The sequence below is a fragment of the Oryctolagus cuniculus genome, chromosome 19 (genome assembly GCF_964237555.1).
Source record: "Oryctolagus cuniculus chromosome 19, mOryCun1.1, whole genome shotgun sequence".
In the NCBI taxonomy this organism is placed as follows: domain Eukaryota; kingdom Metazoa; phylum Chordata; class Mammalia; order Lagomorpha; family Leporidae; genus Oryctolagus; species Oryctolagus cuniculus.
This window is the reverse complement of record NC_091450.1, coordinates 33,690,672-33,707,153: the sequence shown is the minus strand read 5'-3', so window position 1 is coordinate 33,707,153 and position 16,482 is coordinate 33,690,672. Positions and strand designations below refer to the sequence as shown.

At 73.4% G+C, this 16,482-nt stretch overlaps 2 protein-coding genes across 3 annotated transcripts; one reads left to right on the top strand and one right to left on the bottom strand.

Moving 5' to 3' along the window:
- Positions 1-2,952: 2,952 nt before the first annotated feature.
- BAIAP3 (BAI1 associated protein 3) lies at positions 2,953-14,519 on the top strand. Of its 2 annotated transcripts, none has more exons than XM_070064154.1 (34): positions 2,953-3,082; positions 6,336-6,472; positions 6,601-6,688; positions 6,780-6,860; positions 7,044-7,151; positions 7,567-7,626; positions 7,729-7,795; positions 7,870-8,065; positions 8,221-8,265; positions 8,397-8,474; positions 8,546-8,648; positions 8,780-8,887; positions 8,956-9,051; positions 9,127-9,230; positions 9,320-9,440; positions 9,560-9,684; positions 9,751-9,841; positions 9,932-9,988; positions 10,302-10,399; positions 10,867-10,918; positions 11,000-11,130; positions 11,204-11,327; positions 11,404-11,547; positions 11,622-11,702; positions 11,778-11,969; positions 12,042-12,110; positions 12,197-12,276; positions 12,593-12,701; positions 12,894-12,965; positions 13,039-13,119; positions 13,185-13,305; positions 13,379-13,502; positions 13,602-13,807; positions 13,894-14,519. In XM_070064154.1, the coding sequence occupies exons 2-34, from the start codon at positions 6,345-6,347 to the stop codon at positions 13,995-13,997; spliced, it is 3,444 nt and encodes a 1,147-aa protein (XP_069920255.1). In that variant the 5' UTR covers positions 2,953-3,082; positions 6,336-6,344; the 3' UTR covers positions 13,998-14,519. The 2 variants fall into 2 exon arrangements, with proteins under 2 accessions (XP_069920255.1, XP_069920256.1); XM_070064155.1 differs by lacking the exon at positions 2,953-3,082 and adding an exon at positions 5,454-5,879.
- Positions 14,447-16,236, bottom strand: TSR3 (TSR3 ribosome maturation factor). Its single transcript, XM_051830380.2, has 6 exons — positions 16,103-16,236; positions 15,806-16,010; positions 15,396-15,589; positions 15,041-15,217; positions 14,876-14,939; positions 14,447-14,673 (listed from the first exon to the last, which is right to left on the bottom strand). The coding sequence occupies exons 1-6, from the start codon at positions 16,212-16,214 to the stop codon at positions 14,535-14,537; spliced, it is 891 nt and encodes a 296-aa protein (XP_051686340.1). The 5' UTR covers positions 16,215-16,236; the 3' UTR covers positions 14,447-14,534.
- Positions 16,237-16,482: the final 246 nt, after the last annotated feature.

Here is a 16,482-nt window from a genome sequence, read left to right as displayed (position 1 = left end):
GGGCGCAGGCGGGGCTGCCGAGGGTTCCTGAGACAGTTGGGGCCCTCGGTGGCCCCGCCAGTCCCTGCCCGCCTCAGCCCTGGGGCCTGGTCAGCTTCACCTGTGGGAGGAGGCGCCTGCAACGCCAGGGGCTGCCACCAGAGGGCGGCACTCGGCAGGCCCCGAGCCGGGGCGCTGCGGGGCCGTCTGGACCTGCTGAGGCTCAGTGCCCACCGTCCCGAAGCCAGGCCATCCCAGCCAGGGTGCAGGCTGCGGGTGGCGGGGGTCACACCCGAGGGCGAGGGGGCAGCAGCCCCCTGCCCCCCTGCTGCTAACACTGGCTTGGTCCCAGTGGGGTCGGCTGTGGGCTGCCACACGTGAGGGAAACTGAGGCAGGGGTGGGCGGGTGCCAGGGCTCTGCCCCAGGTCGACGCATACGCATTCAGTAACCCCTCCCCCCACACTGCCCACCTTTGATGGGGCAGCCCCTCCCCCCACACACTGCCCACCTGGGAAGGAGGCAGGCCCCCCCCACTGCCCACCTTTGCTGGGGCAGCCCCTCCCCCCACACTGCCCACCTTTGATGGGGCAGCCCCTCCCCCCACACACTGCCCATCTGGGAAGGAGGCAGCCTCCCCTGCACTGTGCATCTGGGCAGGACGCAGCCTGTCCCCCCACACACTGCCCACCTGGGAAGGAGGCAGGCCCCCCCCCACTGCCCACCTTTGATGGGGCAGCCCCTCCCCCCACACACTGCCCACCTTTGATGGGGCAGCCCCTCCCCCCACACACTGCCCACCTGGGAAGGAGGCAGCCCCTCCCCCCACACACTGCCCACCTGGGAAGGAGGCAGCCCCTCCCCCCACACACTGCCCATCTGGGAAGGAGGCAGCCTCCCCTGCACTGTGCACCTGGGCAGGACGCAGCCTGTCCCCCCACACACTGCCCACCTGGGAAGGAGGCAGGCCCCCCCCCACTGCCCACCTTTGATGGGGCAGCCCCTCCCCCCACACACTGCCCACCTTTGATGGGGCAGCCCCTCCCCCCACACACTGCCCACCTGGGAAGGAGGCAGCCCCTCCCCCCACACACTGCCCACCTGGGAAGGAGGCAGCCCCTCCCCCCACACACTGCCCATCTGGGAAGGAGGCAGCCTCCCCTGCACTGTGCACCTGGGCAGGACGCAGCCTGTCCCCCCACACACTGCCCACCTGGGAAGGAGGCAGGCCCCCCCCCCACTGCCCACCTTTGATGGGGCAGCCCCTCCCCCCACACACTGCCCACCTTTGATGGGGCAGCCCCTCCCCCCACACACTGCCCACCTGGGAAGGAGGCAGCCCCTCCCCCCACACACTGCCCACCTGGGAAGGAGGCAGCCCCTCCCCCCACACACTGCCCATCTGGGAAGGAGGCAGCCTCCCCTGCACTGTGCACCTGGGCAGGACGCAGCCTGTCCCCCCACACACTGCCCACCTGGGAAGGAGGCAGGCCCCCCCCCCACTGCCCACCTTTGATGGGGCAGCCCCTCCCCCCACACACTGCCCACCTTTGATGGGGCAGCCCCTCCCCCCACACTGCCCACCTTTGCTGGGGCAGCCCCTCCCCCCACACACTGCCCACCTTTGATGGGGCAGCCCCTCCCCCCCCCCACTGCCCACCTGGGAAGGAGGCAGCCCCTCCCCCCACACACTGCCCACCTGGGAAGGAGGCAGGCCCCCCCCCACTGCCCACCTTTGATGGGGCAGCCCCTCCCCCCACACACTGCCCACCTGGGAAGGAGGCAGCCTCCCCTGCACTGTGCACCTTGCACGCCTGTGGAGGGAGTCTTGGGGCCTGGCCTGCCGCCTGGGGCTGGGGAAGCCTCTTCCTGTCCACCTCTGGCTCCCTACCTGCCCGAGTGGAGTGAGGTCTCCTGGGGCCCAGCCCGCCTCTGGGCTGGGGGGGACGCAGCCTCTCCGGCCCCTCCTCACTTCCTGTTTACAGGCTGCAGCCATCCCTTCTCCCGAAGCCATCACCATCTCCATGGCAACCAGGCCCCTGCTCTCAGGTTGGCAGAACCTGGCGCAGCTGCAAGACCCCGCGCACAGCCGGGGGCACAGGGCCCTTCCCTGCCCACCTGACTCCCCTGTCTCAGGCAGCCCCCCCACATTAGCCAGGCCTGGCTTGGTCCTGCCCCCCACATACCGAGGGGTCCAGAAGTGGAAACGTGGTGGCCCCAGCACAGCAGCGTGCAGCCCACCCGGAGGCCGGTGGAGAAGCAGCCTGCGCCCCCAGCTCTCCGCCCTGCGCCCAGGAGAGGACGGCCCGCGCTCAGCTGGCCCCCGACTCCAAGCTGGACGGGTCTCGCCTCAGGGCCAGTGCTGCACTGGACCTCAGGGGCAGGCCCTTGGCGTGCAAGTTTGTGCAAAGTCGGCCTGCAGGGGTGCTGGGTGAGGAGTCCAGGCGTCGCTCTGCCAAGCCCGGTCCCAGGCTCCCTGGCGCCAGGGACTGATGGGGTGGTCAGCCCCAGCCCAGACCCAGGCCACCTGTCTCAGCAAGCTCGGAGTCGGTGCAGCTGGGTGGAGGCCGAGCCGGGAAGCGGGGCTGGGACCCCAACGGGCTCCACAGCTGTCCAGCGGGCAGGCAGTGACCAGGCCTGGGGCGGGTGTCCCCTGGCGACGTCGGCGGGACACGCCCCCTGAACAGGCAGAGCCCTCAGAGAAGCCAGCGGTCAGGCCCGGGGACGGAGTCCCCAGACCCGAGCCCGTCCTGGCCGGTGCAGGGGCACCTCTGGGCGGAGGGCTGCACTTGGATGGCTGCGCGGCCCTCGCAAACAGTCTGCGTTTCGGCGACACGGGCGGCCCCACCGACAGCCCCCCAGGGCGGACCTCGCCGCCCCGCACCCACCCGAGCACCCGCTGCGCCAGCGCCCGAGCTGGCCCGCGCCGCAGGACCCCTCCCAGCCCCGCCGAGGCCCGGGGCCGGCCCGGAGCCCCTCCTCCGGGCGCAGCCAGGCCCCGCCCCGCGCCCGCCCCGCGCCCGGCTCAGTCCCCGGCGCGCGCGGAGGAGAGCGGTCGCGGTGCCTGCGCCCCCGAGCTGGCGCCGCAGGACCCCGCGCGCCACGGTGAGTGCCGCGCGTTCCCCTGGTGCCGTCGGGGCTCGGCCCCGCACTGCTCCCGGACTGACGGACGCATAGGCGCGGCCGACCCCGGACCCTGTGCCTGCGACACGGACCCCGCGCTCAGCCCTGGGGAAACTGAGGCCATGCGCGCTCCCTCGGGGCGGGCCTGAGAGCGCGCGGGGGCGCCCCAGCCCAACCCGCGGGCCGGCGGCCAGGAGAACGCCCCCAGGCCCTCGCCCCTCCCGCGGGCCTCCAGGGACCCCCTCGGTCTCCCGAGAGCCCCGCTTGCTGCGTGAGCACCCCCTCCCCGGTCCGCGCGCGGCCGTCGCGGTAGGAGCGTCTGGGGAGGGCTGAGGGTTATGCCGCGGCTCGGCTCTGCTCGGCCCCAGGCCGACCCCACAGCCCCTTCCCAGCAGCCCGGGGAGCGGGAGGGACGCCGCTCGGACGCAGGCGAGGGCCCTGGAGAAGAGGCGGCGGGGACGGTCACGCCTCTGCGCGCGCGCTGGAAGCTTCGGCACCGCGAGGTCCGGGGCCAGCGGCTTGCTCAAGTGCAGATTCCCGGGCCCCTCCCGGGGTCAGGCTGGGCTGAGACCCCAGGGAGCGCATTCGCAGCGGGCACAGCAGGTGACCTGCGCTGGGGCACTGCCCGGCTATGCAGAGGGTGTCTGGCGAGCAGCGAGGTGCGTCCAGGACCAGGGCAGGGGTCGGAGGGGGGCAGGAGTGCGCCGCCCCTGCCCCTGGCACCGAAATGTGTTGACCAGCAGGGAGACCCCGCTCTGCTCAGCTCCCCCGCTGCCACCAAGCCCCCAAACACCATGGCAGGCAGGACACCGTGCAACCCGAGTCCTGGGTTTGGATCCTGCCTCTGATCATCCCCTGTCCAGCCCAGGCCTGGGACAGCCAGGGAGCCCCAGAGCTGGCCTGGCTGAAGCTCCGTGGCAAGCCCTCGCTTGCTCGCTGGACACGTGGGAGCTGTGACCGTGCTGGTGGCTGGACGCGATGTGGCAGGTCCTGCTCTGTGTCACCTGCGCCCAGCACGCTCACGAGTGCCGCCGCTGCACTCGGGTCCCTGGCCAGAGCAGGCTGGGGCCGGAGTGTTGGCCGCCCGGGCTTCCAGGGAAAGTGGAGCCTCTCCCCTGCGCACACTTGTTGCCCCGTCCCGGCCATGGCTGAGCGGGAGGTGGGAGCTGCCCCTGCTCTCCAGGACTTCACGGCTTAGCCCTGGACGCGGCTGCCGCGCGCTCTGTGTCCAGGGGTGGGGTCCCAAGCCCGGCACCCCGGCCCCGGCTGCGGAGGGTGCCCCCGGGGTGCTGGCGCCCTCGCTGCGTGGCTGTCGCGTCCTCCAGAAGGCAGCCCCGGCCGCTCAGCTCCTGCGTCACGTTTGTCTCGGACCGCGAGCCCCCACAGCCGGGCACACAGACGCGGTGCTGCTGGCGGTTGCCCTGGCAACAGCTCAGGCAGCGGCTGCTCCGCTGGCCCCCCGGGGGGGCACCTGCTGCACTCAGTCCCGGAGGGGCGGGGGTCCTGTGGCTCCCGGCTTCGGGGCTCTCAGGACCCGTCGTGGGGGCAGCAGCTTCTGGAGGCTCTATACCCCCGGCCAGGCACACGGTGGGAGCCCTGACAGCCTTGGGGCGAGGCCTGGGTCCTGGCCGGCCAGGCGGGTGGGTATGGCCAATCCCCTCCCTCTGGGAGCACCCCGGCCCAGCACCCAGGGGCTACCAGACTTCGCGAGGGAGCACAGGGCCCCGATGAGGCACTGTTGAAGGCTGGTGGCCTGACCTGGGGCCGGGGAGGGGAGGGGAGGGGAGGGGAGGGGAGGGGAGGGGAGGCAGGCCAGCGATGGCCACCTGGGCCAGGCAGGCGGACACTGGGGAACAGGGAGCTGGCTCAGCACTACGCTGCCCACAGGTGTGCCCACTGCCAGCTCCCGGCTGAACTGTGCTCAGGGAGGGACCCGCATCGGGCCCAGCGCCAGGGTAGAGTCCAGCCTGGCTGCCCCATTCCCACTGCCCTACTGGGGCCCCGCGCAAAGAGCTCCTCCTGTCTGCTGTGCGGCGCGGTGATGGGGCTCCTGCTGGGGTTGAGGCGCTGGCCCGAGGGCCATCAAGGAGGCAGGCCAGACAGCAGGTGCAAGGTCCTGGGGCCACCTGGGCACAGTGTCTTGTCACCCACAGGCCAGCGACGCTGGGCAGCCCGAGGGGAGGCCCCCGCGTGGCAGAGGCACAGGCTGGAGGTTGCTGTGCGACAGGGGGCTGGGGGCTCGGCAGAGGGGTCTCCACAGGCCACGGGGCGTCGACCCCAGCCCGTGCTTCCTCATGGGGCCAGCAGGGGGAGACAGCGGGAACCTGCGAGCTGCCACTGCAGCAAGAATCCCCCGCCGAGCCCTGGCCTGCCTGGGACGGGCAGATGTTCTCCCACACACCGGGTGCTCCTGGCACCCACCTCGGCGGCCGCCCTGTCTCCTCTGCTTCCCAGCCCCTCCCAGGGCTGCAGGCTTGCCCAGGTTGAGCCCGGTCCCCACAGGGTTGGAGCAGGTGCATGGGGGCGGGGCCAGGGCCACCTTCCGCGCGAGCCGCGACAGCTGCGCTGCTCCTGCTGCGCCTACAGGGGGCAGCAGAGAGACTCCGTTGCCATAGCAGCGAAGGTGCTGGCCGCTGATGGACGGGAAGGGCGGGCCCCGGCGTTTGCCGGCTTGGGCACCGCTGACTCCGGTTCTCAGTGATGTGGGGACCCAGGCGCCCCTTGGTGTAGGCACTGCGGTGATGTGAGGGATCCCAGTCTGCCAGGGTGCCGGGTGCCGGTGAGGGTCCCGGAACAGCTCCCTCCTGGCCACTGGAGCAGCTGCCCACCCTGCCCCGCTCCTGGGCCACCTGCCCCTCTGCTCCCCAGCTGGGGGGGCCACACCTCTGGGCTGGGTTCTGACCTCCTGTACAGAGGCAGCGGGCACCAGGCACCTGCCCTGGCCCCAGAGGACACTGGGCACTGCTCTGAACACCTTGGTCCTGTCAAGAGCCACAGGAGACGCACGCTTCCCACCTCCCCAGGGTCCCACCCAGGCATACGGGGGTTTGTGGGGACAGAATACGGTATAGCGCGCCCCTCCCCAGTGAAGCCCAGCGCTGACCTCATCGTGGACAGCACACACCGCCAATGCCCGGAGCCACCCTGCAAGGGGACACAGAGCTTACCCGGTCGCAGAAGCCGCTGCCTGTCCCCCCGTGGGCAGGGGGTTGACGCGGCCGTGTTCTCGCCGCAGGCAGCCGCCATGTCCACCCTGCTGGAGATCAAGAGCAGTGTGCTCAGGCAGGTGCAGGTGTGCCCGTCGTTCCGCCGCAGGGCCGAGGAGCCGGGCAGCGCCAGCGCCGACACGCAGGAGGCCGTCGTGGGTGCCTGGTGGGTGCCTGAGCTGGGAGGGCTGGGCTCCAGGCTGCGGGCGCCCCAGGGGGACCCTCAGGTGCCCCCAGCCCCGAGCGGGGACCAGCACCGCCGTGAGCCCAGAGCTGACCAGGGCTTCCTCCCAGGAAACCCGGGGATGGCGCGGAGTTCTTCGCCCAGATGCGCGCCATCGTGAGGAAGGGGGAAGGCAGACAGGGCCTGCCGAGCCCTGAGGTGAGGACGCCCTGCTGTGGGGCACCTGCCGGGGCCCAGCCGCGGGGGCGGCCCCCGGTGAGCGCCGAGGCTCACCCCGGCTCCCTCACAGGTCCTGCTGCGCAGTGGCTCTCCAGCCCCGGCAGAGCCCGTGGACCCCAACCGCGGCCTGAGAGCCCTGACCCAGGAGGAGGTAAAGTTGCAGGACAGGGCCTGGGCCCAGGGAGGCGCCCCCAGCCTCGCAGCAGCACCTCCTGTGTGCAGGCTGGAGGGAGGCGGGCAGGCGCCAAGGTGCTGCAGCAGGGGCTGGCGTGGCCAGGAGTCCCCGCGCCCCTGCCGTGGCCCAGCTCGGCCCCCCACCCCCTTTCTGCCCAAGGTGGAGATGTTGTATGAGGAGGCGTTGTACACCGTCCTCTACCGGGCAGGGACCATGGGCCCCGACCAGGTGGACGACGAGGAGGCCCTCCTGGGCTACCTGCGGCAGGTCAGCCCCCGCCGGCCCAACACCGCGCCCCGAGGCGGGGCCGAGAGGAGGGCGGGTGTGGGAGTCACAGTTCCGCGCAGAGCATTGGAAACCCGTGCCGCTTTTCCACAATGTCCATTTTGAAGGCCCCTCCAGGAAAAGCTGGACAGACACACAGTCCCACGTACACAGAGGACGCAACAAACGGGCCGGGGAGGGGAACCCGGCCTCCCCACCTGTGTGCCGTCCGCTCCCCCGCCCCAGCCTGGACACCACGACCAGCTCTGGACGTGCGCGTCCCTGGCCCTCGCCACACCCCCACCCTAGGGTGCACAGGCTCGCCCTCCTGCCCTGCAGCCCCTGTGGTGGGGCGTTCCTAGTGAGGGCCCCGGGGGCAGCGGCAGCCCCACCCGGGGGTCATCCAGCCCTTCCACAGGTGTTTGGCACCAGCCCCGAGGAGCACAGCGAAGCCATTGAGCGTGTGAAGAAGGCCAAGGTAAGGCCACCGCACACCTGGGCATGTGCCGACCGGGAGCTCCGGGCGGGGCTGTGCCAGGCCCTGCAGGACAGGGTGTGCAGGAGGCCCCTGTGCCCACAGGCCCCCACCTACGCTCTCAAAGTCTCCGTCATGCGTGCCAAGAACCTCCTGGCCAAAGACCCCAATGGTGAGTGGGGGCCGGCGCCCGGCGGCTGCGGGCGGCAGGTGTGGACGGCGCTGAGGCCCTGCCGCCCGCCCCAGGCTTCAGCGACCCCTACTGCATGCTGGGCATCCTGCCCGCCTCGGGCGCCCCGCGCGAGCCTGGTGGCCAGAAGGAGCAGCGCTTCGGCTTCCGCAAGAGCGGCAGGCGCAGCGGCCCCCTGCCCGCCCGCTGCATCCAGGTCACGGAGGTCAAGAGCAGCACCCTGAACCCCGAGTGGAAGGAGCACTTCCTCTTGTGAGCCCCCGCCGGCCCCGTGCCGCTTCCCGGGAGGGGCGCCAGGCGCTCGGGGCCACCCCTGCGGCCGTGACAAGTAGCGGAGTCAGGACCGCGCCGGCTCCCCGCTGCCCCTGCCCTGGGAGGGGGCCTGACGATGACTCTGTCCCCCACAGCGAGATCCAGGACGTGCACACGGACCAGCTGCACCTGGACATCTGGTACAGGCCTGTGCCTCGCAGGGCAGGGCAGTGGGGCCCCTGGTCTGGGGAGTGGAGCAGTTGGGCCAGGCGGGGGGGGGGGGGGCTGCAGACGAGGCCGGTCCATCCCCACCCCACCCCCCCGTCCCCAGGGACCATGACGATGACGTGTCCCTGGCAGAAGCCTGCAGGAAGCTGAACGAGGTCATCGGCCTGAAGGGCATGAGCAGGTGCAGTGGGGGACCCTGCTGGGCGGTGGGTCCCCGGGGACACCGGCCCACCCCCACCCTGCACCCCCCAGGTACTTCAAGCAGATCGTGAAGTCGGCCCGGGCGAACGGGACGGCGGGGCCCGCCGAGGACCACACCGACGACTTCCTGGGCTGCCTCAACATCCCCGTCAGGGTGCGTGGGGGCGGGGCGGCACGCTCGCCTGCTCCCCAGGAGGAGGGAAGCTGAGCCCAGCCCTCCCCACCCATGGTCTGGCGGGAGGGAGAAGGGACAGGGCTCCCGGGTCTGACCCCTGCCTCCCGCAGGAGGTGCCCGTGGCCGGCGTCGACCGCTGGTTCAAGCTGGAGCCGCGCTCCAGCGCCTCCCGCGTGCAGGGAGACTGCCACCTGGTCCTCAAGCTCGTCACCACGCAGGTGCGCACTGGGGAGCCCCCGCCCCGCCCCGCGGGCTCGGCGCCGGTGACCGGGGCTGTGCTTTGCAGAGGGACACGGTCATGAGCCAGCGCGGGCGCTCCGGCTTCCTGTCCTACCTGCTGCTGCTCAGCCGCGTGCTGCGCTTCGAGCACCGCGCCCAGGAGGTAGTAGGCGCCCCCCTCCCCGGCCCCGGGTGGGGGCGGGGCCTGCCCACGCCCACGCCCCGCCGCCTCCCCCAGCCCGACTCCAGCAGCTGGCGCGGCGAGCTCAGCGGCCCCGGGACCACCGTCCTCTGCCTCCACGGAGCCCAGAGCGACCTGTCGCCCTTGCAGCTGGCCGTGCTGTGAGTGGGCGGGGCCGCGGGCGGGCAGGGCCTCCGGGTGGGCGGGGCGGGATGCCGCTGGACCACCCGGCCCGGGGCCCCGCCCACAGGCACTGGCAGGTCAGCAGCCGCCACCATCAGACCCGCACGCTGGACTACGGCTACTTGCTGGGGCTGCTGGAGGACATGCAGGCGCACTGGGAGGAGGCGGCATCGCTGCCCCAGGAGCAGGTGGGTGTGAGGCGGAGCGGCTGACGACCTGACAGGTGCACAGGGAGTCGGGGGAGAGCAGCCGCGGGCACGACACAGGTGCAGCACACGCTGGGACAGCCGCACCTGCTGTCCCCCAGGAGGAGAGCCTGGCTGACAGTTTCTCCGCCTTCTCCGAGTTTGGGCTGCGGCTGCTGCGCCAGCTCCGCCACTACTTCCCTGCCACCAACAGCACGGCCGTGCACCGCCTGGAGCTGCTGCTGAAGTGGGTGCCGGCGGGCGCGGCGGCGCTGGGTGGGGGCGGGGCGGGGCTCATCGCCGTCCTCCCCAGGTGTCTGGACAAGCTGCAGCTCTTCCAGCCGTCCTTTGAGATCTGCCCGTTCGAGTCGGAGCTGAACATGGACATTGCCGCCGCTCTGAAGGTGTGGGGGGCCCCACGTGGGCTGCGCGGAGACCTCCCCCAGTCCTGCTCTGTGCCAGCCCCCTGCCCGTGTCTCCCTCTTCTGCTGCAGAGAGGCAACCATGATTGGTACGATAGACTCCTGAGTGCCAAGAGCCCTCGAGAGCAGGTGTGGCTCGGGTCGGGGGGGGGGGGGAGGCCTGCAGGGAACAGGGTGAGGGGGGGGGTGAGGCCTGCAGGGAACAGGGTGAGGGGTCCAGGGGGCCAGGCCTGTGGGGAGCAGGGTCAGGGGGCTGGGCCTGCGGGGAGCAGGATGAGGGGTCCAGGGCTGTGGGGTTAGGGTCCCGGGCCTGTGGGGTGCAGGATTCAGGGGGGCCGGGTCTGTGGGGAGCAGGGTCTGGGGGTCCAGGCCGCAGGGTGTGGGGTCGGGCCTGTGGGGTGCGGGGTGCAGGCCAGTTCCGTGCAAGCCGGGCTTCTTGCAGCCGGGGCCGCAGCGCCTGGCCGGGCTCATCAAGCTGGTGGACACCGTGTACGAGGACCTGCAGTCCTGCTACGGCATCTACGCCAGCCTCTTCCACAGGTGGGCCGGCCCTCCACCCGCGCCCCGGGCTGGTGTGTGGGGAGCCCGGGTGTGGGGGGGGGCCCGTGTGTGTGTGTGGGGGCCGGGGCGTGTGGGGGGCCCGTGTGTGTGTGGGGGGCCGGGGCGTGTGGGGGGGCCCGTGTGTGTGGGGGGGGGCCGGGGCGTGTGGGGGGCCCGGGTGTGGGGGGGCGGGGCGTGTGGGGGGCCCGGGTGTGTGGTGGGCTGGGCGTGTGGGGGGCCCGGGCGTGGGGGGGGCCCAGGTGTGTGGGGAGCCCGGGTGTGGGGGGGGCCCGGGTGTGTGGGGGGCCCGTGTGTGGGGGGGCCCAGGTGTGTGGGGAGCCCGGGTGTGGGGGGGGCCCAGGTGTGTGGGGGGCCTGGGCGTGGGGGGGGCCCGGGCGTGGGGGGGGCCCAGGTGTGGGGGGGGCCTGGGCGTGGGGGGGGCCCGGGCTGACGTGTGTCCTTTGCAGCATCCTCAAGGTGGACTTCTTCACCCTCACCTTCCGGCAGCTGGAGCGCCTGGTGAGGGGCGCCCGCTGGCGTCGGTTCGGGGGCTGGGAGGGGCCTCCCCGTGCCGCCCGCTGACCCCAGCCTGCTGGGCAGATGGCCGAGGAGGCGTGGGTGCTGACGGAGGAGCTGGGCCCCAAGATGACCCCTGAGGTGGCCTCGGGGCTTCTGGAGCTCTACCTGACCCTGGCGGACACCCAGCGCTTCTGGGGCTGCATCCCTGGCCGGTGAGCGCCCCCTGCCCCCAGGACAGGCCCTGGGACCCGAGCCGGAGCCGACCTCTGACCCCCCCCCCCCCAGGGACAGCCGCGCCCTGGCCCTGGCCGGCATCCACGTCCCGTTCCTGCCGGCCGTGAAGCTCTGGCTGCAGGTGCTGCGGGACCAGGTCAAGTGGCGGCTGCAGGGAGCCGTGGAGGCGGACGCGGTGAGTGGAGCCCGGGCCCCTGGGCGGCGGGGCTTGCCCAGGGCCCCAGCGACGCCGCTTCCTCCCCCCCCCCCAGCTGGAGCCCGTGGACGCCTCCTCCAAGCACAGCAGCTCCGCGGCCACTGCCAGCCTCTGCTTCAGCCACGTGCAGGAGCTCTGGGCGCGCCTGGCGTGGCCCGATGCCGCCCAGGCCCAGGCCCTGGGCCTCCAGCTCAGCCAGGTCAGCTGCGAGGGGCGAGGGGCGCAACCAGGGGGCGGCCAGGCCCCGCCCACAGCTCTGCCGCCCTCCCGCAGGACATGTGCGAGGCCGCTCTCCTGTACGTGGAGCTGCTTCGGAAGAAGGTGGACAGCCAGCCCGGGGCGGCCGAGGAGCCGGTGAGTGCTGGCGGGGCGGCGGGGCGGCCGGCGGCTGGGCGAGGCGACTCAGCACCGCCGGCCGCACCTCTGCAGCTCTGCGTGGTGCTCAACGACGTGGAGCAGGTGCGCAAGGCTTCGGGGCAGGCGCTGCGAGGCCTGGTGTGGCCGGAGGGGGCCGCCGCGGCCCCGGCAGCGCTGCCCCGCCCCCTGCTCAGCTGCGTGCAGGCCCTGGACGAGGACCTGCAGCGGGAGGCCGGCACTGTGACCGCACACCTCACGGCCAAGGTGGGCGGGGGCTGGCCGGGGACCGGTGTGGGAGGTGTGCCTGCCCGGCGTGCTGAGTGGTGCCCCCCGCAGATGGTCGGTGACGTCAGGAAGTACGTGCAGCACATCAGCCTGTCTCCTGACTCCATTCAGAACGACGAGGTGGGTGAGGCCCGGGCCGGCGTGGGGAGCGTGTGCCAGGAGTGGGCAGGGTCCACGCTGAGGCCTGGCCGGGCTTCCCACCGCAGGCTGTGGCCCCGCTCATGAAGTACCTGGACGAGAAGCTGGCCCTGCTGAGCGCCTCCCTGGTGAAGGACAGCCTGAGCAGGTGCGGGCGGGGCGGGCCCGTGGCTGGGCGGGGCGGGGCCCGGGCACGTAGCTGAGGAGGGGCGGAGCCCGTGCTGGGGAGGGGCGGGGCCGGGCGGGCACGTGGCTGAGGCGGGGCGGGGCCCGGGCACGTAGCTGAGGAGGGGCGCAGCGGCAGGAGCCCGGGGCGGGGCCGGGCCCGTGGCTGGGGAGGGGCGGAGCCCGTGGCTGGGCGGGGCGGTCACGTGGCTGGGCGGGGCGGGGCCTGGGCACGTGGCTGAGGCGGGGCCCCCGCAGGGTGCTGGAGGCCCTCTGGGAGCTGCTGCTGCCCCCCGCAGGGTGCTGGAGGCCCTCTGGGAGCTGCTGCTGCAGGCGATTCTGCAGGCGCTGGGGGCAAACCGCGACGTCTCCGCTGACTTCTACGGCCGATTCCACTTCACGCTAGAGGTGCGTGCGAGCCGGCCTCCGTTCCAGGAGGGTCTGCCCTTGGCCCTTCCCCTCACAGCCCGTCCGGCCACCTGGCTGGCCTCAGGTGCAGGCGCTCTCCAGCCTCCACGGGGCCCCGGTGCGCCCGGGGCCCGAGAAGCGGCTCCACCCGACCCCGGCCCCCGCGACGGTGTCCATCTTCCCCTGCCCCAGGCTTTGGTCGGTTTCTTCCACGCCGAGGGCCAGGGCCTGCCCCTGGAGAGCCTGAGAGATGGGAGCTACAAGGTGAGGCCTGGCCCGCCCTCCGCGGGGGTCGGGGTCGGGGCGCGGCGGGCCGTGACGTCACGCCCCCCCCCAGAGGCTGGAGGAGGAGCTGCGGCTGCACCAGTGCTCCACGCGCGAGTGCATCGAGCAGTTCTACCTGGACAAGCTCAAGCAGGTAGGGCGGCGGGTGCGGGGGCGCGGCCCGCGGGGCCCCGGCTGCGCTCACTCGCCTCTCCGCAGGGGCCCCTGGGGCAGAACCGCTTCGGCCGCCTGAGCGTGCGCTGCCACTACGAGGCGGCCGAGCAGCGGCTGGCGGTGGAGGTGCTGCACGCGGCCGACCTGCTGCCCCTGGACGCCAACGGTGAGGCGCGGCCGCGGCGGGGCGGGACGGGACGGGGCGGCGGGGGGCGGGCAGCTCACGGAGCGCCCTGCAGGCCTGAGCGACCCCTTCGTCATCGTGGAGCTGGGCCCGCCGCACCTGTTCCCGCTGGTGCGCAGTCAGAAGACGCAGGTGAAGGCCCGCACGCTGCACCCCGTCTACGACGAGCTCTTCCACTTGTGAGTGCGCCCCCGCCCCGGCGCCTCCGCCCCCAGCCCCGCCCCCGCCAGCTCCGGGCCCCGCCCCCGCCCGCCTGACGCCTCCGTTCCGGCCCCCAGCTCCGTGCCCGCAGAGGCGTGCCGCCGCCGCGGCGCCTGCGTGCTGTTCACCGTCATGGACCACGACTGGCTGTCCACCAACGACTTCGCGGGGGAGGCGGCCCTCGGCCTGGGCGGCGTCAGCGGCGTGGCGAGGCCGCAGGCGGGAGGCGCCGCGAGGGCCGCGCAGCCGGTCACCCTGCACCTGCGCCGGCCCAGGGCCCAAGGTGAGCGGGCGGCCGGGCGCGGGGGGCGGGGCGGGGCGCCCAGGCCCTCCGGGCTCCCACATGCCCGACTCCCGCCCGCCCCGCAGTGAGGTCTGCGCTGAGGATGCTGGAAGGCCGGGCCAACAGGGAGGCCCAGGAGTTCGTCAAGAGACTCAAGGAGATGGACAAGTGCATGGAGGCGGACCCCTGAGGCCCCCCGCGGCGCCCGGCGGGCCCCCCCCCCCCACCGCTGTGTGCTGAGTGCTGTGGCCCACCCTGCTTGTCTGCATCTCTGGTGTGTGCTGTGACCCTCACGCCCCAGCGCGCCCCGCTAGGGCAGGCCTGGCCCTGGGGGTGCTGTGCTCCCCAGGAAACCACAGGCCGCGTCGGGTACAGGGAGCAGGGCCTGGGGTGTGGCCCCAGGCGTCGGAGTGGCCCCGCGGGGACCTGGCCGGGGGCTCTGGAGGGAGGTGGTCCCTGCAGCCCCAGACCCGACAGAGGCCAGGACCCCCAGCGTGGACGCGCGCAGGCCCCTGCCCTCGTGGACGGCTCCCCAGGCTGGCGGTCAGCCGCTCCCTTGGTGCCCACGCGTGTGGCCACCCGGCTCCCTCAGCTGGGCGGGGTCTCCCTCAGCCGCGTGGGGAAGCAAGAGGCTCACGCTGGGCCTTGGCCGGCAGCTTCATTGCGCAGTGCCCGCCCCGCCCGCCCGCGACAATACAGTGTGTGCAGCTTCCGGCTCCGCGTCTCCTTACGCGTCCGCTCGCCGCCGCTCGGCCCCTCGGGCAGCTGGGTCCCCGTCTCCGGAGCAGCTGCTGCTGTCTGTCCCGCTCTCGGCATCAGACTCGTCACTGTCGCCCGAGTCGTCATCCGAGTCCTCGGCGGGCAGCCTGGGGGGGAGGGGGCCGGAAATGTCCTGGCCAGCCCGAGGGCCCTGCTGCCGCCCGCCCCGGAGCCCCTGGGGGCCGACTTCTCCCTCCCAGTTCTTTCTAAACCAGACCCGCTCCCGCCAGACACCCCCTCCCCAGCAGCAGGGGCCAAGGGCAGCGCTGGCTCTGAGCTGGGGTGAAGTGCGGCGGCCCGAGGACCTACCGGGCGCTGGCCACAGGTCTGTTGGGGTTCGCAAACTCTCGCCCCGAATCCACGTCGAAGGGATCTGCGGCGATGGAGTGGGGGGAGCTGAGCTCCCAGTGGGCTCCGGGCAGGGACACGCACACCACCACCACCACCACCACCCCCCGCCTCCCCAGGCCTCACCGATGTCCGGCTCCTGGGCTCCGTGCTCGGCGCTGGCCAGCATCTCCTGCTCGGCCCGCAGCACGTCCTCGGGCCCCTGGCAGGCCGCGTACGTCTGCAGCAGCTGCTGGTTCAGGTCCAGGAAGCCCTGGCCCCACTTGAACTTCTGCAGCAGGAGGCCGGCCAGCTCCGCGAGGCCTGGGGGCACAGGGGGCCGCAGCCCGAGTCTGCCCAGGCCCAGGCTTTCCCCATCGGGGCCTGCCCGGAGGAGCCCACCCCCAGCCCTGCAGGCGGCGTTCAGCGTGGACACGGAAACCTCGGGTGCGCCTGCCCAGAGCCCCTCCGTCCGCCCGGGGCCGCCGGCCGGGAGACGCACCCACGATGCAGAAGGCGGCGGCAAACGCCTCCACACAGGACAGCTTGCGGGGCCGGCCGTAGTTGACAGGGTTGGCGGCCACCAGGTAGGGCAGCAGGCGCAGGTGGCTCCCCCGCATCTTCCCGAAAGGGGTCTCGTCCAGCCTGGCCCAGGAGCAGTCAATCACGGCGACCCCGGCCTGTGCCACGAGCTGTCTGCCAGGGACCGCAGAGGCGGCGGGGGACGTCAGGGCCGGAAGGCACCGCCCGGCCGCAAACGCCCCCGGGGCGCTGGCGCGGGGTGCCTGGCGCTCCCGTGCGCGGGCCCCGGCCTGCAGTGGGGGCACACCGCCCGCGCGGACGAAACCGGAGCAGGGGCGCAGGTTCGGCGGGCGCCCCGACACGCCACGCACCCCGGGCGCCCACGCCTACCTGTCTGCGGGGGACACGTACTGGGCGCCCGCGGGGCTGAGCACCAGCCCGGCAAACCTGCGGCCCAGGCGCAGGCAGCGCACCAGGCCCAGGCGGGCCAGCTTGCGGCCCGTGCAGCGCCGGGGGTCGCAGTGCCCCAGCTCCCACATGGCCAGCACGCAGGGCAGCGCTGCCGGGCCGGCGCCGCCGTCGGCCTCCGCGGGCGCTGCACCAGGAGAGAGAAGGGACCTGCGCTTCAGCGGGGGGCTCCCTGGGCCGGCCGCCTGCCCGTCCGTCCACGGGTCGGCCCACACTCACCAGGCAGCGCGGCGCCCATGTCCTCGGCGAAGGCCTTCAGGGAGCGGCCCGGGGCTCGCCGATCGCGGCCGCCTGCGGCCGCCGCCCCTCGCACGCCTCTCCGGCGGCCCATGGCTGGCAGCCGGTCCGCGTGGGCGTCTGCGCAGGCGCGGGCGCCGCCGTGGTTCCCGTCGCCCGGGTGACGTCACTGGCGCGCCGGCGCTTCCGTAACGTGCAGCGGGGCGATGGCTGCGGGTCCGCGGCGCGTCGTGCTGCTGTTGCTATCGCTGCTGCTGCTGTGGCTCGCGGCGCGCGCTGAGCGACCCCCGGCCCGCGCCCCCGGCCTCTCGCGCGCCCCTCCGGCGGCTCACGGCGGGCAGCGGCCCCGCGAGGGCGTCTGC